This window comes from Phyllobates terribilis, unplaced genomic scaffold (genome assembly GCF_046119375.1).
Source record: "Phyllobates terribilis strain yellow unplaced genomic scaffold, ASM4611937v1 Scaffold_13__5_contigs__length_258822181, whole genome shotgun sequence".
Lineage (NCBI taxonomy): Eukaryota > Metazoa > Chordata > Amphibia > Anura > Dendrobatidae > Phyllobates > Phyllobates terribilis.
Genome location: NW_027362773.1, coordinates 249,022,397 through 249,046,125, shown reverse-complemented (window position 1 = coordinate 249,046,125; position 23,729 = coordinate 249,022,397). Strand labels below are relative to the sequence as shown.

At 49.9% G+C, this 23,729-nt stretch overlaps 2 protein-coding genes across 5 annotated transcripts in view; one reads left to right on the top strand and one right to left on the bottom strand.

The window, feature by feature from the left end:
* Positions 1 to 6,458, bottom strand: part of FTO (FTO alpha-ketoglutarate dependent dioxygenase) — a 289,914-nt gene extending 283,456 nt beyond the window's left edge. For all 3 annotated transcript variants that reach the window (XM_073659382.1, XM_073659383.1, XM_073659384.1), the window contains exon 1: positions 6,308 to 6,458. In XM_073659382.1, coding sequence (XP_073515483.1) covers positions 6,308 to 6,349 — 42 coding nt within the window. In that variant the 5' untranslated portion in view covers positions 6,350 to 6,458. The remainder of the gene's footprint in view (positions 1 to 6,307) is intronic.
* A 149-nt stretch (positions 6,459 to 6,607) lies between these two features.
* RPGRIP1L (RPGRIP1 like) overlaps positions 6,608 to 23,729 on the top strand; it is a 148,884-nt gene continuing 131,762 nt past the window's right edge. The window contains exons 1-2 of one of the 2 annotated variants that reach the window (XM_073659380.1): positions 6,608 to 6,759; positions 23,451 to 23,524. In XM_073659380.1, coding sequence (XP_073515481.1) covers positions 23,458 to 23,524 — 67 coding nt within the window. In that variant the 5' untranslated portion in view covers positions 6,608 to 6,759; positions 23,451 to 23,457. Of the gene's footprint in view, positions 6,760 to 23,423; positions 23,525 to 23,729 lie in introns of both variants that reach the window. The other variant, XM_073659381.1, reaches the window with a different exon arrangement.

Here is a 23,729-nt window from a genome sequence, read left to right as displayed (position 1 = left end):
TACTCCGAACTCGACAACCCTCAGGACCCATGGGTCTGAGAAGATTTCTTTCCACTGAGGGAGAAAATTTGAGATGCGGCCCCTGACTGTCCTGACGTCATGGTCTGTTCTGACGTTGGTTTTGGGAGAGAAAAAGATTTTTGCCTCCTCTACCTTTTGGGTAGCTCCATCATCCTGTTTTGCCTTTACCCCTATATTGAGGGCTCTGCTCTTGGGAGGGACGAAAAGGCCTCTTCCTCACATTCCTAGGTTCCGGAAGGGCCTTCTTCTTGTCTGAGGCCTTCTCTAGAAAATCATCTAGGGCTGGCCTGAACATGTATTTCCCCTTAAAGGGGATGGAACACAAGTTCATTTTTGATGCCACATCGCCATTCCAGGATTTCAACTATACGGCCCTTCTTACAGAGTTTGATAGCCCGGATGCTCTTGCTGCCACTCTCACGGATTCTGCAGAGGCGTCTGCTAAAAACCCAGTAGCTTTCTGTAGAAGCGGTAGGGATGCCAAGATATCTTCTCTGGGGGTGCCTGAAACTAGGTGTTCCTCCAGTTGATCTAGCCAACGAGCCATTGATCGAGCTACGCCCGTAGAGACTGCGTTGGTGCTTAATAGTGTTGCCGAGGTCTCCCAGGATTTTCTGAGTAGTCCCTCCTTTTTGCGTTCCAAGGGGTCTTTTAATTGAGAAGAATCTTCAAAGGGCAGTGTGGTTTTCTTTGCTACTCGTGCAATTTGTATAGCCACTCTTGGGACTTCAGATCAGCATTCTGCTGTCTCATTGTCTACAGGAAACCTATCCCTTAACTCTGTAGGGGTATTTAGTCTCTTTTCTGGAGATTCCTACTCCTCTAAGACTAAGTCCCTAATACTCTGGTGTATAGGGAACACCAATTTTTTCCTGGAACGTAGCCCCCCAAACATCTGATCCTGTACCATTTGGGGCACTTTTTCTTCCTCGACCTCCATAGTTCTCTTTACTGCCATGAGGAGTTCCTCCAAGCTATCTGATGGAAAGTAATATCTCTCTCGTTGGGAGTTATCAGGGGTTGGACTTAGTTCACCTTCCTCTGGAAGATCTTCCGAGATATACATCTCCTCTTGAGAGTCTTCCTCCCCTCCCTCTGGCAGGCTTATCTTCCTCTTTTTGGCTGCTGAGGGTGTAGAACCCTGACTAGGTGAGGGCGTAGGGAGAGTGACCGAGGCTAAGGAGGATTTGATCTCCTGACGTACAATCCCCTTTATCTCCACCATTAATGCCCCCATCTCACATAGCGAGATTGCTAGCGAGATTGCTGCTGTGTCACGGTTTTGGTGACGCAACAGCGACCTCACCAGCGATTTCGCTATGTGTGACACTTTGCAACGATCAGGCCCCTGCTGTGAGGTCGCTGATCGCTGCAAAGTGTCCTGGACCATTTTTTGGTCGTTGCTCTCCCGCTGGTCAGCACACATCGCTGTGTGTGACCAGCGGGAGCAGCGATCAGGCTGGTAACCATGATAAACTTTCGGCGCCGCGGTGTGCGCTCCACATCATGGAGCCGGCATCGTTCGTGCATCCAGAGGGGGAGAGGAGGAGGAGATGGACCGGAGGGCTCAGAGAGGCCTCCGGTCAGAAGATCCTGCAGACCTTGCCCGAGAGCGCGGACGGCAGGAGGGGGTCCCGAATCCGGAGGAGACGGGAGCAGCGCCCTGAGGAGGAGAGGTAAAGACCGCTCGATCCTCCGCTGCCCGGCTAGTAGCTTTCCCCCAGTCCCTGTCGCCGGCCCAGCACACCGGGGATGACCTCTTCATCCCTGATAGGGACAGGAAATAACACTAGAGGGAGGATGTGGGAGGGGCTATTTAAACCTCTTCGTATTTCCTGACCATATTAGGGTGGGGTTACATCCTCCTTTGTGCTGTCGTGGGGGATTATTAGAGAAATCCCACATACACCTCCAAAATCTTGTAGAAAGAAGACTGGATGTTGTAAAAAAAAAGCACCAACTTCATATTAATGTCTATGGGTGTTAACTATGGGGCAGGGATGTCAAACTCAAATACACAGAGGGACAAAATGAAAATCTTGGACAAAGTCGCAGTCCAACCAGCATACAGAGTAATGGGCAACCACACAGGCCTCCATACAGAGTAATGGGCCCCACACAGGCCTCCATACAGAGTAATGGTCAACCACACAGGCCTCCATACAGAGTAATGGTCAACCACACAGGCCTCCATACAGAGTAATGGTCAACCACACAGGCCTCCATACAGAGTAATGGGCCCCACATAGGCCTCCATACAGAATAATGGGCCCCACACAGGCCTCCATACAGAGTAATGGTCAACCACACAGGCCTCCATACAGAGTAATGGTCAACCACACAGGCCTCCATACAGAGTAATGGTCAACCACACAGGCCTCCATACAGAGTAATGGTCAACCACACAGGCCTCCATACAGAGTAATGGGCCCCACATAGACCTCCATACAGAATAATGGGCCCCACACAGGCCTCCATACAGAGTAATGGGCCCCACAGACCTCCATACAGAATAATGGGCCCCACACAGGCCTCCATACAGAGTAATGGGCAAACACACAGGCCTTCATACAGAATAATGGGCCCCACACAGGCCTTCATACAGAATAATGGGCCCCACACAGGCCTCCATAAAGAATAATGGGCAACCACACAGGCCTCCATAGAGAATAATGGGCAACCACACAGGCCTCCATAGAGAATAATGGGCAACCACACAGGCCTCCATACAGAATAATGGGCCCCACACAGGCCTTCATACAGAATAATGGGCCCCATACAGGCCTCCATACAGAATAATGGGCCCCACACAGGCCTCCATACAGAATAATGGGCCCCACACAGGCCTCCATACAGAATAATGGGCCCCACACAGGCCTCTATACAGAATAATGGGCCCCACACAGGCCTCTATACAGAATAATGGGCCCCACACAGGCCTCCATACAAAACAATGGGCCCCACACAGGCCTCCACACAGAATAATGGGCCCCACACAGGCCTCCATACAGAATAATGGGCCCCACACAGGCCTCCATACAGAATAATGGGCCCCACACAGGCCTCCATACAGAATAATGGGCCCCACACAGGCCTCCATACAGAATAATGGGCCCCACACAGGCCTCCATACAGAATAATGGGCCCCACACAGGCCTCCATACAGAATAATGGGCCCCACACAGGCCTCCATACAGAATAATGGGCCCCACACAGGCCTCCATACAGAATAATGGGCCCCACACAGGCCTCCATACAGAATAATGGGCTTCACACAGGCCTACATACAGAGTAATGGTCAACCACACTGGCCTCCATACAGAGTAATGGGCCCCACACAGGCCTCCATACAGAATAATGGGCCCCACACAGGCCTTCATACAGAATAATGGGCCCCATACAGGCCTTCATACAGAATAATGGGCCCCATACAGGCCTTCATACAGAATAATGGGCCCCATACAGAATAATGGCCCCCACACAGGCCTCCATACAGAATAATGGGCCCCACACAGGCCTTCATACAGAATAATGGGCCCCACACAGGCCTTCATACAGAATAATGGGCCCCACACAGAATAATGGGCCCCACACAGGCCTCCATACAGAGTAATGGGCCCCACACAGGCCTCCATACAGAATAATGGGCCCCACACAGGCCTCCATACAGAATAATGGGCCCCAAACAGACTAATGGGCCCCACACAGGCCTCCATACAGACTAATGGGCCCCATACAGAATAATGCCCCACACAGGCCTTCATACAGAATAATGGGCCCCATACAGAATAATGGGCCCAACACAGGCTTCCATACAGAATGGGCCCCACACAGGCCTTCATACAGAATAATGGGCCCCATACAGGCCTCCATACAGAATAATGGGCCCCATACAGGCCTCCATACAGAATAATGGGCCCCATACAGGCCTCCATACAGAATAATGGGCCCCACACAGGCCTCCATACAGAGTAATGGGCCCCACACTGGCCTCCATACAGAGTAATGGGCCCCACACTGGCCTCCATACAGAGTAATGGGCCCCACACTGGCCTCCATACAGAGTAATGGGCCCCACACTGGCCTCCATACAGAGTAATGGGCCCCACACAGGCCTCCATACAGAATAATGGGCCCAACATAGGCCTCCATACAGTATAATGGCTCCACATAGTCCTCCATACAGTATAATGGCTCCACATAGTCCTCCATACAGTATAATGGCTCCACATAGTCCTCCATACAGTATAATGGCGCAACATAGTCCTCCATACAGTATAATGGCTCCACATAGTCCTCCATACAGTATAATGGCCCACATAGTCCTCCATACAGTATAATGGCGTAACATAGTCCTCCATACAGTATAATGGCGCAACATAGTCCTCCATACAGTATAATGGCGTAACATAGTCCTCCATACAGTATAATGGCGTAACATAGTCCTCCATACAGTATAATGGCGTAACATAGTCCTCCATACAGTATAATGGCGTAACATAGTCCTCCATACAGTATAATGGCGTAACATAGTCCTCCATACAGTATAATGGCGTAACATAGTCCTCCATACAGTATAATGGCGTAACATAGTCCTCCATACAGTATAATGGCCCCACATAGTCCTCCACACAGTATAATGGCCCCACATAGTCCTCCACACAGAATAATGGGTCCCATGTAGTCCTCCACACAGAATAATGGGCCCCACATAGGCCTCTATACAGTATAATGGGCCCCACATAGGCCTCCATACAGTATAATGGCCCCACATAGGCCTCCATACAGTATAATGGGCTCCACATAGTCCTCCATACAGTATAATGGGCCCCACATAGTCCTCCATACAGTATAATGGCCCCACATAGTCCTCCATACAGTATAATGGCCCCACATAGTCCTCCACACAGAATAATGGCCCCACAAAGGGGTGGTGGTTCTGTTGTCGTGGGCCAGATTTGGGTCATGGGCAAGAGTTTGACATGTATGCTGTAGGGGGAATGTGTGGGTGCCCCAATACTTTTGTCCAAATATTATATTATGAATTTAAAACATAACATTTTTAGAAGGAATGGAGAAATAAAGAAGCAATTCCACCATTGTTAGCGATCACTGTGTGACTTGACAGCTTCATCCTGCGACTCAGCACGTCGACAGCAATCTAACAATATATATTAGCCTGACTAGCACATGACACCGAGTCCTCTAGTGATAATCTGCTGATAAAACACTGGTTGGATTGAAACTACAACACACAGCCCAGTAAGTGACACATCACCATTATCAGGGTCTCAGCCCCTACATCATGCTGATCTCATTACATAGCAAAAACCTGCTGACAGATTCCCTTTAAATGCAGATTTTCTGAAGCATTTATGCTACATGTGAACATGATCTAAAATGCATCTATCACTCGATTGTGCAGCACAAACTGCGCACATTATTAAATCGATCTTAGACCTGATGAGACTTACATATTTACTTTGAAAATCCCTGTTTATAATTGCGGTATAATTTAGATACGAAAATGAGCATTTAATGAGCCCAGCTATAGAATGAGTCGCAGCGTATTCGTTCTCCTCCCATCCGGCCTGACTAAGCTCTGCAGCTTGTACTGAGCAGTGTGAGATCTCAGCAGGAAGGAGGGACACTTAGGAGCTGTCAATCAGGCTATGTGTAAACTTCCTTCACGTGTTATCCCCATCTTCCCAGGACGATACAGTCTGATAGTACATGTAAGGACAGGCACCTTTGCAATTTGCTGCTTATTAAAATTTGCAGCCGTTCTGGAGATATTACCACTTTTCCTTTGCTTACAGCTCGTTGCCTAGGCGATCGACCACCGCTGGCTTGTTAGCGCTGTTCAGATTAGGAGCTTCATACTCGAAACAGCGCTTACAAGCTGAACAGAAGAGCTGGTAAGCAATGCACATGTTCTGCTGTCTAGCAGCGGTGGTCGGTCTCCAAGGCAACATCATATAAAGAAATTAAACGGGTTAATATCTCAATACCTTCTGAAAACGTTAATAGGCCGTAAATTGCACGATTGCTGATATTCACAGGCTCAACCTGACAACACCCACTAGTGAAAATGGGAATATCCCTTTAAATGAACATATAGCCATGCTGACATGGATTTTTTTAATGTCAGTTCACCAGCCTCATCAGGTCTAAGGAATATATTTATTAATGAACGGTTTGCAATGTGAACACTGTCCTTTACTAAGAGATAAATGACAATAAAGGAGTATATATCTATGTATATGTGAGGAATATGACCACACACCTTATCTTCCTTCTCTGTGTCACTCGCTGCCCTGCGCTTCATCTTTCTCTCGGCTAGCTTCCCACATGCCGCTAATCATCTGCGCGCAGGGCATTGTGGGGCGCGTAGTTCCCTTGGCGTTCGTTCTAGAACGTATCAATAAAGAAGAAACTACTATTCCCGGCATGCCGCGCTCACCATCTCCGCGCAGGGCATTGTGGAGCGCGTAGTTCCCTTCAGCGTTAGCTCTAGAAAGTATCCACCGAGAAGAAACTACCATTCCCGGCATGCCGCGCGCCGCCTGCAGCTGTTCCTATTGACAGACAGACTAGACTTCCGAGCGGAAGTGACGTCTGTCACGGCTGTAGCAACTGTTGCTGGGGAGCTGCAGGATGGACGCTGGGCAAAGAGAAAAGGCCTGAGAGGAAAAAAGAAGCCGTAGTTAGTGTCTGTGCCGGGTGCAGCTCTCTGGGGTAGGTGACCAAACATTGCACTAAGGAGAGCTTCCCCTGCTGCTGTGTCTCTGGGCGTTCCAGTATGTCATGGAGGAGAGATTTACCAGGATTATAATGAAATGTTAGCTGCTGCAGCACTACAATTCCCAACATGTGATAGTGAGGGCATGCTGGGAGTTGTAGTACTGCATTAACTGGGGAGCCACAGGTTAGTGACTGATACAATGGTAGTAATCATGAGAGGAGCCTCATCCGTAATCCAGAGGGGAGCGCTGCTCTGGAGGATAGAACGCAGCCATGGATTACGCAACTGATTTCTGGGGTAAAAGTGGTCGTCTCACGTCATAAATCCGTCTCTATATTACACCATTTCATGGCGGAGGGGCAGGGACAGCACGTGCATGGATTATTACATGGGGGGGACAATCGTCCAGTGCGACATGTCCTCTGCGGAGCGTATACCTAGATATGGCCGTCATCAGCAATCAACTGATCGCTGGGGATTAGAGAGGCCGGATCTGCCGCAATCAGCTGATCGCTGGGGATTAGAGAGGCCGGATTTGCCGCAATCATCTGATCGCTGGGGATTAGAGTTGCCAGATCTGCCGCAATCATATGATCGCTGGGGATTAGAGAGGCCGTATCTGCCACAATCAGCTGATCGCTGGGGATTAGAGAGGCCTGGCCTGCCACAATCATCTGATCTCTGGGGATTAGAGAAGCCATATCTGCGACAATTATTTGGTCGCTGGGAATTAGAGAGGCCGGATCTGCCACACTCAGCTGATCACTGGAGATTAGAGAGGCCGGATCTGCCACTATCAGCTGATCTCTGGGGATTAGAGAGGCCTGGTCTGCAACAATCATCTGATCGCTGGGGATTAGAGAAGTCGAATCTGCCACAATTATCTGATCGATGGGGACTAGAGAGGCCGGATCTGCAACAATCCGCTGATCGCTGGGGATTAGAGAAGCTGGATTTGCCACAATCAACTGATCGCTGGGGATTAGAGAGGCAGTATCTGCCACAATCAGTTGATCGCTGGGGATTAAAGAGGCCGGATGTGCCACTATCAGCTGATCGCTGGGAATTAGAGAGGCCGGATCTGCTACTATCAGTTGATCACTTGGGATTAGAGAGGCCGGATCTGCCACAATCAGCTGATCGCTTGGGATTAGAGAGGCCGGATCTGCCACAATCAGCTGATCGCTGGGGATTAGAGAGGCCTGGTCTGCCACAATCATATGATTTTTGGGGATTAGAGTAGTCAGATCTTCCATAATCAGCTGATCGCTGGGGATTAGAGAAGTCAAATCTGCCATAATCATCTGATCGCTGAGGATTAGAGAGGCCGCATCTGCTGCAATCAGGTGATCACTGGGGATTAGAGAAGATGGATCTGACTCAATCAACTGATCGCTGGGGATTAGAGAGGCCGGATCTGCCACAATCAGCTGATTGCTGGGAACTAGAGAGGCTGGATGTGCCATAATCAGCTGATCGCTGGGGATTAGAGCGGCCGAATCTGCCACAATCAGCTGATCGCTGGGGATTAGAGAGGCCTGGTCTGCTACAATCATCTGATCGCTGGGGATTAGAGTAGTCGGATTTGCCACAATCAACTGATCGCTGGGGATTAGAGAATTTGAATCTGCCACAATTGTCTGATCGATGGGGATTAGAGAGGCCTTATCTGCCACAATCAGCTGATCGCTGGGGATTAGAGAGGCCGGATCTGCCACAATCATCTGATCGCTGGGGATTAGAGAAGCTGGATTTGCCACAATGAACTGATCGCTGGGGATTAGAGAGGCCGGATCTGCCACAATCAGTTGATCGCTGGGGATTAGAGTAGTCGGATCTGCCACAATCATCTGATCGCTGGGGATTAGAGAGGCCGGATGTGCCACTATCAGCTGATCGCTGGGAATTAGAGAGGCCGGATCTGCCACTATCAGCTGATCACTTGGGATTAGAGAAGCCGGATCTGCCACAATCAGCTGATCGCTGGGGATTAGAATAGTCGGATTTGCATAATCAGCTGATCGCTGAGGATTAGAGAAGTCGAACCTGCCATAATTATCTGATCGCTCGGGATTAGAGAGGCCGGATCTGCCACAATCCGCTGATCGTTGCGGATTAGAGAAGCTGGATTTGCCACAATCAACTGATCGCTGGAGATTAGAGTGGCCGTATCTGCCACAATCAGCTGATCACTGGGGATTAGAGAGGCCGGATCTGCCACAATCAGCTGATCACTGGGGATTAGAGAGGCCGGATCTGCCACAATCATCTGATCGCTGGGGATTAGAGAAGCCAAATCTGCCACAATCAGATGATAGCTGGGGATTAGAGCGGTCTGATCTACCACAATCAGCTGATAGCTGGGGATTAGAGAGGCCTGGTTTGCCACAGTTATCTGATCGCTGGGGATTAGAGAGGCCGGATCTGTCATAATCAGCAGATCACTGAGGTTTAGAGAGGCCGGATCTGCCACAATCAGCTGATCACTGAGGATTAGAGAAGTCAGATCTACAGCAATCAGCTATTCGCTGGAGATTAGAGAGGCCGGATCTGTCATAAACAGCAGATCACTGAGGTTTAGAGAGGCCGGATCTGCCACAATCAACTGATCGCTGGGGATTAGAGAAGCTGGATCTGCCACAATCAACTGATCACTGGGGATTAGAGAGGCCGGATGTGCCACAATCAGCTGATCGCTGGGATTAGAGATCCCGGATCTTCCACAATCATCTGATCGCTGGGGATTAGAGAAGCCGGATCTGCCACAATCATCTGATCGCTGGGGATTAGAGAGGCCGGATCTGCCACAATCAGCGGATCTCTGGGTATTAGAGAGGCCGGATCTGTCACTATCAGCTGATCGCTGGGAATTAAAGAAGTCAGATCTACAGCAATCAGCTGATCGCTGGGGATTAGAGAGGCCAGATATGCCACAATCAGATGATCGCTGGAGATTAGAGAAGTCAGAACTACAGCAATCAGCTGATCGCTGTGGAGTAGAGAGGCCGGTTCTGCCACAATCAGCTGTTCGCTGAGGATTAGAGAAGTCAGATCTACAGCAATCAGCTGATCGCTAGGGATTAGAGAGGCCGCATCTGTCATAATCAGCCTATCACTGAGGATTAGAGAGGCCGGATCTGCCACAATCAGCTGATCGCTGGGGATTAGAGAGGCCAGATCTGCCACAATCAGCTGATCGCTGGAGATTAGAGAAGTCAGATCTTCAGCAATCAGCTGATCGCTGGGGATTAGAGAGGCCGGATCTGCCACAATCAGCTGATCGCTGGGGATTTGAGAGGCCGTATCTGCCACAATCATCTGATTTCTGGGGATTAGGGAGTCCGTTTCTGCCACAATCAGCTGATCGCTTGGGATTAGAGAGGCCTGGTCTGCCACAATCATATGATCTTTGGGGATTAGAGTAGTCAGATCTTCCATAATCAGCTGATCGCTGGGGATTAGAGAAGTCAAATCTGCCATAATCATCTGATCGCTGGGGATTAGAGAGGCCGCATCTGCTGCAATCAGGTGATCGCTGGGGATTAGAGAAGCTGGATCTGCCACAATCAACTGATCACTGGGGATTAGAGAGGCCGGATGTGCCACAATCATCTGATCGCTGGGGATTAGAGATCCCGGATCTTCCACAATCATCTGATCGCTGAGGATTAGAGAAGCCGGATCTGCCACAATCATCTGATCGCTGGGGATTAGAGAGGCCGGATCTGCCACAATCAGCTGATCTCTGGGTATTAGAGAGGCCGGATCTGTCACTATCAGCTGATCGCTGGGAATTAAAGAAGTCAGATCTACAGCAATCAGCTGATCGCTGGGGATTAGAGAGTCCGGATCTGCCACAATCAGCTGTTCGCTGAGGATTAGAGAAGTCAGATCTACAGCAATCAGCTGATCGCTAGGGATTAGAGAGGCCGCATCTGTCATAATCAGCCTATCACTGAGGATTAGAGAGGCCGGATCTGCCACAATCAGCTGATCGCTGGGGATTAGAGAGGCCAGATCTGCCACAATCAGCTGATCGCTGGAGATTAGAGAAGTCAGATCTTCAGCAATCATCTGATCGCTGGGGATTAGAGAGGCCGGATCTGCCACAATCACCTGATCGCTGGGGATTTGAGAGGCCGGATCTGCCATAATCAGCTGATCGCTGGGGATTAGGGAGTCCGTTTCTGCCACAATCAGCTGATCGCTTGGGATTAGAGAGGCCTGCTCTGCCACAATCATATGATCTTTGGGGATTAGAGTAGTCAAATCTTCCATAATCAGCTGATCGCTGGGGATTAGGGACTCCGTTTCTGCCACAATCAGCTGATCGCTTGGGATTAGAGAGGCCTGGTCTGCCACAATCATATGATCTTTGGGGATTAGAGTAGTCAAATCTTCCATAATCAGCTGATCGCTGGGGATTAGAGAAGTCAAATCTGCCATAATCATCTGATTGCCGCATCTGCTGCAATCAGGTGATCACTGGGGATTAGAGAAGATGGATCTGACTCAATCAACTGATCGCTGGGGATTAGAGAGGCCGGATCTGCCACAATCAGGTGATTGCTGGGCACTAGAGAGGCTGGATGTGCCACAATCATCTGATCGCTGGGGATTAGAGCGTCCGAATCTGCCACAATCAGCTGATCGCTGAGGATTAGAGAGGCCTGGTCTGCTACAGTCATCTGATCGCTGGGGATTAGAGTAGTCGGATTTGCCACGATCAGCTGATCGCTGGGGATTAGAGAATTTGAATCTGCCACAATTGTCTGATCGATGGGGATTAGAGAGGCTGGATCTGCCACAATCCGCTGATCGCTGAGGATTAGAGAAGCTGGATTTGCCACAATCAGCTGATCGCTGGGGATTAGAGAGGCCGGATCTGCCACAATCATCTGATCGCTGGGGATTAGAGAGGCCGGATCTGCCACAATCATCTGATCGCTGGGGATTAGAGTTGCCGGATCTGCCACGATCAGCTGATCGTTGCGGATTAGAGAGGCCGGATCTGCCACAATCAGCTGATCACTGGGGATTAGAGAGGCCGTATCTGCCACAATCAGCTGATCGCTGGGGATTAGAGAGGCCGGATCTGCCGCAATCATCTTCTCGCTGGGGATTAGAGCGGTCGGATCTACCACAATCAGCTGATCGCTGGGGATTAGAGAGGCCTGGTTTGCCACAGTTATCTGATCGCTGGGGATTAGAGAGGTTGGATCTGCCACAATCAGTTGATCGCTGGGGATTATAGAGGCCCGATCTGTCATAATCAGCAGATCACTGAGGTTTAGAGAGGCCGGATCTGCCAGAATCAGATGATCACTGAGGATTAGAGTAGTCAGATCTACAGCAATCAGCTGATCGCTGGGGATTAGAGAGGCCGGATCTGCCACAATCAACTGATCGCTGGGGATTAGAGAAGTCGAATCTGCCACAATTATCTGATCGATGGGGATTAGAGAGGCCGGATGTGCCACAATCAGCTGATCGCTAGGGATTAGAGAGGCCGGATCTGCCACTATCAGCTGATCGCTGGGAATTAGAGAGGCCGGATCTGCCACAATCAGCTGAACTCTGGGTATTAGGCCGGATCTGCCACTATCAGCTGATCGCTGGGGATTAGAGAGGCCGGATCTGCTGCAATCAACTGATAGCTGGGAATTAAAGTAGTCAGATCTACAGCAATCAGCTGATCGCCGGGGATTAGAGAGGCCGGATCTGCCACAATCAGCTGATCACTGAGGATTAGAGAAGTCAGATCTACATCAATCAGCTAATCACTGGGTTTTAGAGAGGCTATATCTGCCATAATCACCTGATCACTGAGGATTAGAGAAGTCAGATCTACATCAATCAGCTAATCACTGGGGATTAGAGAGGCCGGATCTGCCACAATCAACTGATCGCTGGGGATTAGAGAATTCGAATCTGCCACAATTATCTGATCGATGGGGATTAGAGAGGCCGGATGTGCAACAATCAGCTGATCGCTAGGGATTAGAGAGGCCGGATCTGCCACTATCAGCTGATCGCTGGGGATTAGAGAGGCCGGATCTGCCACAATCAGCTGATCTCTGGGTATTAGAGAGGCCTTATCTGCCACTATCAGCTGATCGCTGGGCATTAGAGAGGCCTTATCTGCTGCAATCAACTGATCGTTGGGAACTAAAGAAGTCAGATCTACAGCAATCAGCTGATCGCTGGGGATTAGAGAGGCCGGATCTGCCACAATCAGCTGATCACTGAGGATTAGAGAAGTCAGATCTACATCAATCAGCTAATCGCTGGGTTTTAGAGAGGCCGGATCTGCCACAATCAGCTGATCACTGAGGATTAGAGAAGTCAGATCTACATCAATCAGCTAATCGCTGGGGATTAGAGAGGCCGGATCTGCCACAATCAGCTGATTTCTGGGGATTAAAGAGGCCGGATCTGCCACAATCAGCAGTCACTGAGGATTAGAGAGGCCGGATCTGCTGCAATCAGCTGATCGCTGGGGATTAGAGAGGCTGTATCTGCCACAATCAGTTTATCGCTGGGGATTAGAGAGGCCTGATCTGCCACAATCAGCAATCACAGAGGATTAGAGAGGCTGGATCTGCCACAATCAGCAATCACAGAGGATTAGAGAGGCCAGATGTGCCACAATCAGTTGATCGCTGGGGATTAGAGAAGCCGGATCTGCCACAATCCTCTGATCGCTGGGGATTAGAGAGGCCGGATCTGCCACAATCAGCTGATCTCTGGGTATTAGAGAGACCGGATCTGCCACTATCAGCTGATCGCTGGGGATTAGAGAGACCGGATCTGCCGCAATCAGCTGATCACTAAGGATTAGAGAGGCCGGATCTGCCGCAATCAGCTGTTCGCTGGGGATTAGAGAGGCCGAATCTGCCACAATTATCTGATCGATGCGGATTCGAGATGCCGGATCTGCCACAATCCACTGATCGCTGGGGATTAGAGAAACTGGATTTGCCACAATCAACTGAACGCTGTGGATTAGAGTGGGCGTATCTGCCACAATCTGCTGATGTCACGGGTGTGTCGCCACGAAGATCGTCACGAGTACACAGCCTGACTTCTCGCAGCTGACTTGTTGGTGCTTTGTGTTTTTCGGAAGTGAGGGAGTTAATTCTCTCTCTCTCTGTGCTAGACGAGGTCCAGCCTCGCCCAGCTGCAATCAATACTGCTGTAGTGAGACTCCTTCAAATGCCTGCTGGTCTGTTTGGGAAGTGTCGGTGAAAGCATTTCATTCAGACTAACAGAGCGGATCGTGGTGTTTGGAGTTTCTGAGATAAGTGTATTTGGAGTGTTTTTTCCCTTCCTCGCTTTATCATTTATCTCCTTTCCCGTTGGTGTTCCCTCTGTTGTAGTTGTGTAGTTGTTGTATGCAAGGTGGTTTTGGTTTTTCCCTTGTACTGTCTCGTTCGTCTAAGTACTGTGTGTGGGCATATTATTACTTGTCCCCTTTTGTTGTGATCGGGGTCCTTCTCAGGACTAGATTACTTAGGTGCAGGGATCCTCAGGAGGTAGGGGTTACGCTGGCGGCCTGGACCTCTGTACCTTTAACAGTACCTCCAGGTTGAGGGACTAGTCAGGGCCCCAGCTTAGGGTCATCTTAGGCCCCCTACCTCCAGTATACAGAGACAGCGTGACAGCTGATTGCTGGGGATTAGAGAGGCCGGATCTGCCACAATCATCTTCTCGCTGGGGATTAGAGCGGTCGGATCTACCACAATCAGCTGATCGCTGGGGATTAGAGAGGCCTGGTTTGCCACAGTTATCTGATCGCTGGGGATTAGAGAGGTTGGATCTGCCGCAATCAGTTGATTGCTGGGGATTATAGAGGCCCGATCTGTCATAATCAGCAGATCACTGAGGTTTAGAGTAGTCAGATCTACAGCAATAATCTGATCGCTGGGGATTAGAGAGGCCGGATCTGCCACAATCAGCTGATCACTGAGGATTAGAGAAGTCAGATCTACATCAATCAGCTAATCACTGGGTTTTAGAGAGGCTATATCTGCCATAATCACCTGATCACTGAGGATTAGAGAAGTCAGATCTACATCAATCAGCTAATCACTGGGGATTAGAGAGGCCGGATCTGCCACAATCAACTGATCGCTGGGGATTAGAGAATTCGAATCTGCCACAATTATCTGATCGATGGGGATTAGAGAGGCCGGATGTGCAACAATCAGCTGATCGCTAGGGATTAGAGAGGCCGGATCTGCCACTATCAGCTGATCGCTGGGGATTAGAGAGGCCGGATCTGCCACAATCAGCTGATCTCTGGGTATTAGAGAGGCCTTATCTGCCACTATCAGCTGATCGCTGGGCATTAGAGAGGCCTTATCTGCTGTAATCAACTGATCGTTGGGAACTAAAGAAGTCAGATCTACAGCAATCAGCTGATCGCTGGGGATTAGAGAGGCCGGATCTGCCACAATCAGCTGATCACTGAGGATTAGTGAAGTCAGATCTACATCAATCAGCTAATCGCTGGGTTTTAGAGAGGCCGGATCTGCCACAATCAGCTGATCACTGAGGATTAGAGAAGTCAGATCTACATCAATCAGCTAATCGCTGGGGATTAGAGAGGCCGGATCTGCCACAATCAGCTGATCGCTGGGGATTAGAGAGGCCGGATCTGCCACAATCAGCTGATTTCTGGGGATTAAAGAGGCCGGATCTGCCACAATCAGCAGTCACTGAGGATTAGAGAGGCCGGATCTGCTGCAATCAGCTGATCGCTGGGGATTAGAGAGGCTGTATCTGCCACAATCAGTTTATCGCTGGGGATTAGAGAGGCCTGATCTGCCACAATCAGCAATCACAGAGGATTAGAGAGGCTGGATCTGCCACAATCAGCAATCACAGAGGATTAGAGAGGCCAGATGTGCCACAATCAGCTGATCGCTGGGGATTAGAGAAGCCGGATCTGCCACAATCCTCTGATCGCTTGGGATTAGAGAGGCCGGATCTGCCACAATCAGCTGATCTCTGGGTATTAGAGAGACCGGATCTGCCACTATCAGCTGATCGCTGGGGATTAGAGAGACCGGATCTGCCGCAATCAGCTGATCACTAAGGATTAGAGAGGCCGGATCTGCCGCAATCAGCTGTTCGCTGGGGATTAGAGAGGCCGAATCTGCCACAATTATCTGATCGATGCGGATTCGAGATGCCGGATCTGCCACAATCCGCTGATCGCTGGGGATTAGAGAAACTGGATTTGCCACAATCAACTGAACGCTGTGGATTAGAGTGGGCGTATCTGCCACAATCTGCTGATGTCACGGGTGTGTCACCACGAAGATCGTCACGAGTACACAGCCTGACTTCTCGCAGCTGACTTGTTGGTGCTTTGTGTTTTTCGGCAGTGAGGGATTTAATTCTCTCTCTCTCTGTGCTAGACGAGGTCCAGCCTCGCCCAGCTGCAATCAATACTGCTGTAGTGAGACTCCTTCAAATGCCTGCTGGTCTGTTTGGGAAGTGTCGGTGAAAGCATTTCATTCAGACTAACAGAGCGGATCGTGGTGTTTGGAGTTTCTGAGATAAGTGTATTTGGAGTGTTTTTTCCCTTCCTCGCTTTATCATTTATCTCCTTTCCCGTTGGTGTTCCCTCTGTTGTAGTTGTGTAGTTGTTGTATGCAAGGTGGTTTTGGTTTTTCCCTTGTACTGTCTCGTTCGTCTAAGTACTGTGTGTGGGCATATTATTACTTGTCCCCTTTTGTTGTGATCGGGGTCCTTCTCAGGACTAGATTACTTAGGTGCAGGGATCCTCAGGAGGTAGGGGTTACGCTGGCGGCCTGGACCTCTGTACCTTTAACAGTACCTCCAGGTTGAGGGACTAGTCAGGGCCCCAGCTTAGGGTCAGCTTAGGCCCCCTACCTCCAGTATACAGAGACAGCGTGACAGCTGATTGCTGGGGATTAGAGAGGCCGGATCTGCCACAATCATCTTCTCGCTGGGGATTAGAGCGGTCGGATCTACCACAATCAGCTGATCGCTGGGGATTAGAGAGGCCTGGTTTGCCACAGTTATCTGATCGCTGGGGATTAGAGAGGTTGGATCTGCCGCAATCAGTTGATTGCTGGGGATTATAGAGGCCCGATCTGTCATAATCAGCAGATCACTGAGGTTTAGAGAGGCCGGATCTGCCAAAATCAGCTAATCACTGAGGATTAGAGTAGTCAGATCTACAGCAATAATCTGATCGCTGGGGATTAGAGAGGCCGGATCTGCCACAATCAACTGATCGCTGGGGATTAGAGAAGTCGAATCTGCCACAATTATCTGATCGATGGGGATTAGAGAGGCCGGATGTGCCACAATCAGCTGATCGCTAGGGATTAGAGAGGCCGGATCTGCCACTATCAGCTGATCGCTGGGAATTAGAGAGGCCGGATCTGCCACAATCAGCTGAACTCTGGGTATTAGGCCGGATCTGCCACTATCAGCTGATCGCTGGGGATTAGAGAGGCCGGATCTGCTGCAATCAACTGATAGCTGGGAATTAAAGTAGTCAGATCTACAGCAATCAGCTGATCGCCGGGGATTAGAGAGGCCGGATCTGCCACAATCAACTGATCACTGAGGATTAGAGAAGTCAGATTTACATCAATCAGCTAATCACTGGGTTTTAGAGAGGCTATATCTGCCATAATCACCTGATCACTGAGGATTAGAGAAGTCAGATCTACATCAATCAGCTAATCACTGGGGATTAGAGAAGATGGATCTGACTCAATCAACTGATCGCTTGGGATTAGAGAGGCCGGATCTGCCACAATCAGCTGATTGCTGGGAACTAGAGAGGCTGGATGTGCCACAATCAGCTGATCGCTGGGGATTAGAGCCGCCGAATCTGCCACAATCAGCTGATCGCTGGGGATTAGAGAGGCCTGGTCTGCTACAATCATCTGATCGCTGGGGATTAGAGTAGTCGGATTTGCCACAATCAGCTGATCGCTGGGGATTAGAGAATTTGAATCTGCCACAATTGTCTGATCGATGGGGATTAGAGAGGCCGGATCTGCCACAATCCGCTGATCGCTGAGGATTAGAGAAGCTGGATTTGCCACAATCAATTGATCGCTGGGGATTAGAGAGGCCTTATCTGCCACAATCAGCTGATCGCTGGGGATTAGAGAGGCCGGATCTGCCACAATCATCTGATCGCTGGGGATTAGAGAAGCTGGATTTGCCACAATGAACTGATCGCTGGGGATTAGAGAGGCCGTATCTGCCACAATCAGTTGATCGCTGGGGATTAGAGTAGTCGGATCTGCCACAATCATCTAATCGCTGGGGATTAGAGAGGCCGGATGTGCCACTATCAGCTGATCGCTGGGAATTAGAGAGGCCGGATCTGCCACTATCAGCTGATCACTTGGGATTAGAGAGGCCGGATCTGACACAATCAGCTGATCGCTGGGGATTAGAATAGTCGGATTTGCCATAATCAGCTGATCGCTGAGGATTAGAGAAGTCGAATCTGCCATAATTATCTGATCGCTCGGGATTAGAGAGGCCGGATCTGCCACAATCCGCTGATCGTTGCGGATTAGAGAAACTGGATTTGCCACAATCAACTGATCGCTGGGGATTAGAGTGGCCATATCTGCCACAATCAGCTGATCACTGGGGATTAGAGAGGCCGGATCTGCCACAATCATCTGATCGCTGGGGATTAGAGAAGCCAAATCTGCCACAATCAGATGATAGCTGGGGATTAGAGCGGTCGGATCTACCACAATCCGCTGATCGCTGGGGATTAGAGAGGCCTGGTTTGCCACAGTTATCTGATCGCTGGGGATTAGAGAGGCCGGATCTGTCATTATCAGCAGATCACTGAGGTTTAGAGAGGCCGGATCTGCCACAATCAGCTGATCACTGAGGATTAGAGAAGTCAGATCTACAGCAATCAGCTAATCGCTGGAGATTAGAGAGGCCGGATCTGTCACAATCAGCAGATCACTGAGGTTTAGAGAGGCCGGATCTGCCGCAATCAGCTGATCGCTGGGGATTAGAGAGGCTGTATCTGCCACAATCAGTTTATCGCTGGGGATTAGAGAGGCCTGATCTGCCACAATCAGAAATCACAGAGGATTAGAGAGGCTGGATCTGCCACAATCAGCAATCACTGAGGATTAGAGAGGCCAGATATGCCACAATCAGTTGATCGCTGGGAATTAGAGATCCCGGATCTTCCACAATCATCTGATCGCTGGGGATTAGAGAAGCCGGATCTGCCACAATCCTCTGATCGCTGGGGATTAGAGAGGCCGGATCTGCCACAATCAGCTGATCTCTGGGTATTAGAGAGGCCGGATCTGCCCCTATCAGCTGATCGCTGGGGATTAGAGAGGCCGGATCTGCCGCAATCAGCTGATCGCTGGGGATTAGAGAGGCTGTATCTGCCATAATCAGTTTATCGCTGGGGTTTAGAGAGGCCTGATCTGCCACAATCAGCAATCACAGAGGATTAGAGAGGCCGGATCTGCCACAATCAGCAATCACTGAGGATTAGAGAGGCCGGATCTGCCGCAATCAGCAATCACTGTGGATTAGAGAGGCCGGATCTGCCGCAATCAGCTGATCGCTGGTGATTAGAGAGGCCGTATCTGCCACAATCAGCTGATCGCTGGGGATTAGAGAGGCCTTATCTGCCACAATCAGCTGATCGCTGGGGATTAGAGAGGCCCGATCTGCCACTATCAGCTGATCGCTGGGGATTAGAGAGGCCGTATCTGCCACAATCAGCTGATCGCTGGGGATTAGAGAGGCCTGATCTGCCACAATCAGCAATCACAGAGGATTAGAGAGGCCGGATCTGCCACAATCAGCAATCACTGAGGATTAGAGAGGCCGGATCTGCCGCAATCAGCAATCACTGTGGATTAGAGAGGCCGGATCTGCCACTATCAGCTGATCGCTGGGGATAATAGAGGTCGTATCTGCCCCAATCAGCTGATCGCTGGGGATTAGAGAGGCCGGATCTGCCGCAGTCAGCTGATCGCTGGGAATTAAAGAAGTCAGATCTACAGCAATCAGCTGATCGCTGGGGATTAGAGAGGCCAGAGCTGCTACAATCAGCTGATCGCTGGAGATTAGAGAAGTCAGATCTACAGCAATCAGCTAATCGCTGTGGATTATAGAGGCCGGATCTGCCGCAATCAGCTGATCGCTGGTGATTAGAGAGGCCGTATCTGCCACAATCAGCTGATCGCTGGGGATTAGAGAGGCCTTATCTGCCACAATCAGCTGATCGCTGGGGATTAGAGAGGCCCGATCTGCCACTATCAGCTGATCGCTGGGGATTAGAGAGACCGTATCTGCCACAATCAGCTGATCGTTGGGGATTAGAGAGGCCCGATCTGCCGCAATCAGCTGATCGCTGGAGATTATAGAGGTCGTATCTGCCCCAATCAGCTGATCGCTGGGGATTAGAGAGGCAGTATCTGCCACAATCAGCTGATCGCTGGGGATTAGAGAGGCCGGATCTGCCGCAGTCAGCTGATCGCTGGGAATTAGAGAGGCCAGAGCTGCTACAATCAGCTGATCGCTGGAGATTAGAGAAGTCAGATCTACAGCAATCAGCTGATCGCTGTGGATTATAGAGGCCGTATCTGCCACAATCAGCTGATCGCTGAGGATTAGAGAAGTCAGATCTACAGCAATCAGCTGATCGCTGGGGATTAGAGAGGCCGGATCTGCCACAATCAGCTGATCGCTGGGGATTAGAGAGGCCAGATCTGCCACAATCAGCTGATCGCTGGAGATTAGAGAAGTCAGATCTACAGCAATCAGCTGATCGCTGGGGATTAGAGAGGCCAAATCTGCCACAATCAGCTGATCGCTGGAGATTAGAGAAGTCAGATCTACAGCAATCAACTGATCGCTGGAGATTAGAAAAGTCAGATCTACAGCAATCAGATGATAGCTGGAGATTAGAGAAGTCAGATCTACAGCAATCAGCTGATCGCTGTGGATTATAGAGGCCGGATCTGCCACAATCAGCTGATCGCTGAGGATTAGAGAAGTCAGATCTACAGCAATCAGCTGATCGCTGGGGATTAGAGAGGCCGGATCTGCCACAATCAGCTGATCGCTGGGGATTAGAGAGGCCAGATCTGCCACAATCAGCTGATCGCTGGAGATTAGAGAAGTCAGATCTACAGCAATCAGCTGATCGCTGGGGATTAGAGAGGCCAAATCTGCCACAATCAGCTGATCGCTGGAGATTAGAGAAGTCAGATCTACAGCAATCAACTGATCGCTGGAGATTAGAAAAGTCAGATCTACAGCAATCAGATGATAGCTGGAGATTAGAGAAGTCAGATCTACAGCAATCAGCTGATCGCTGTGGATTATAGAGGCCGGATCTGCCACAATCAGCTGATCGCTGAGGATTAGAGAAGTCAGATCTACAGCAATCAGCTGATCGCTGGGGATTAGAGAGGCCGGATCTGCCGCAATCAGCTGATCGCTGGAGATTAGAGAAGTCAGGTCTACAGCAATCAGCTGATCGCTGGGGATTAGAGAGGCCAAATCTGCCACAATCAGCTGATCGCTGGAGATTAGAGAAGTCAGATCTACAGCAATCAACTGATCGCTGGAGATTAGAAAAGTCAGATCTACAGCAATCAGATGATAGCTGGAGATTAGAGAAGTCAGATCTACAGCAATCAGCTGATCGCTGTGGATTATAGAGGCCGGATCTGCCACAATCAGCTGATCGCTGAGGATTAGAGAAGTCAGATCTACAGCAATCAGCTGATCGCTGGGGATTAGAGAGGCCGGATCTGCCGCAATCAGCTGATCGCTGGGGATTAGAGAGGCCAGATCTGCCACAATCAGCTGATCGCTGGGGATTAGTGAGGCCAGATCTGCCACAATCAGCTGATTGCTGTAGATCTGACTTCTCTAATCTCCAGTGATCAGCTGATTGCTGTAGATCTGACTTATCTAATCTCCAGCGATCAGCTGATCACTGGAGATTAGAGAAGTCAGATCTACGGCAATCAGATGATCGCTGGGGATTAGAGAGGCCGGATCTGCCACAATCAGCTGATCACTGAGGATTAGAGAAGTCAGATCTACATCAATGAGCTAATCGCTGGGAATTAGAGAGGCCGGATCTGCCACAATCAGCTAATCTCTGGGGATTAGAGAGGCCCTTATCTGCCACAATCAGCAATCACTGAGGATTAGAGAGGCCAGATCTGCCACAATCAGCAATCTCTGAAGATTAGAGAGGCCGGATCTGCCGCAATCAGCTGATCGCTGGGGATTAGAGAGGCTGTATCTGCCACAATCAGCTGATCGCTGGGGATTAGAGAGGCCGGATCTGCCACAATTAGAAATCACTGAGGATTAGAGAGGTCGGATCTGCCACAATCAGCAATCACTGAGGATTAGTGAGGCCGGATCTGCCGCAATCAGCAATCACTGAGGATTAGTGAGGCCGGATCTGCCACAATCAGCAATCACTGAGGATTAGAGAGGCCGGATCTGCCACAATCAGCAATCACTGAGGATTTGAGAGGCCGGATCTGCCACAATCAGCAATCACTGAGGATTAGAGAGGCCGGATCTGCCACAATCAGCAATCACTGAGGATCAAAGAGGCCGGATCTGCCGCAATCAGCTGATCACTGAGGATTAGAGAACCCTTATCTGCCACAATCAGCTGATCGCTGGGGATTAGAGAGGCCCGATCTGCTACAATCAGCTGATCACTGGAGATTAGAAAGGTTGTATCTGCCGCAATCAGCAGATCGCTGGGGATTAGAGAGGCCGGATCTGCCACAATCAGCTGATCGCTGGGGATTAGAGAGGCCGGATCTGACACAATCAGCTGATCGCTGGGGATTAGAGAGGCCCGATCTGCCACAATCAGCTGATCGCTGGAGATTAGAGAGGTCGTATCTGCCGCAATCAGCTGATCGCTGAGGATTAGAGAGGATGTATCCGCCACAATCAGCTGATCGCTGGGGATTAGAGAGGCCCGATCTGCCACAATCAGCTGATCACTGGAGATTAGAGAGGTTGTGTCTGCCACAATCAGCTGATCGCTGGGGATTAGAGAGGCCCGATCTGCCACAATCAGCTGATCGCTGGAGATTAGAGAGGTCCTATCTGCCGCAATCAGTTGATCGCTGGGGATTAGAGAGGCAGTATCTGCCACAATCAGATGATCGCTGGGGATTAGAGAGGCCGGATGTGCCACAAACAGCTGATCGCTGGGGATTAGAGAGGCTTGATCTGCCACAATCAGCTGATCGCTGGGGATTAGAGAGGCCGGATCTGCCACAATCAGCTGATCGCTGGGGATTAGAGAGGCCGGATCTGCCACAATCAGCTGATCGCTGGGGATTAGAGAGACCGTATCTGCCACAATTAGCTGATCGCTGGGTATTAGAGAGGCTGGATCTGCCACAATTTATATGAGAGGAATTGTAACTATTTATCATGTTCAGAAAACTTTTTTTTAAAAGAATGTTGTGATGTGGCGGCTTCCGATTCCACTGTACGACAACATAGAGATGATCGTCCGGAAAACTAACTCCGGCACTGAATGTGACTTTCTTCAGACTGGAATAGTCCTTTAAGCGCGCGTCCATTTGTCTGTTTGTGCTAGATGTGCTCTTCATTTCTCATCTGCCAGCTCCACAATGGCCGCCCCCGCTGACGAAACCGCAGCAGATATCCCCGTGAGAGACTTCGGCCCCAGTGTTTCAGGTATTGCAGTGAATTTTTATTTCCATAATTGTTTTTGCATTGATATATTTTTAGGGAAATATTAACCCCAACATTTGCCTTTGGAAAAGTTGAGCACAACGTACAGCTTATTTGTCGGAAATTGGCGAACGTTGTTCTTGGCTTTCTCTGGCAAGTCCTATAGACAATGAATGAGCATGGACTCCTAGTGATCAGCAACTTATCC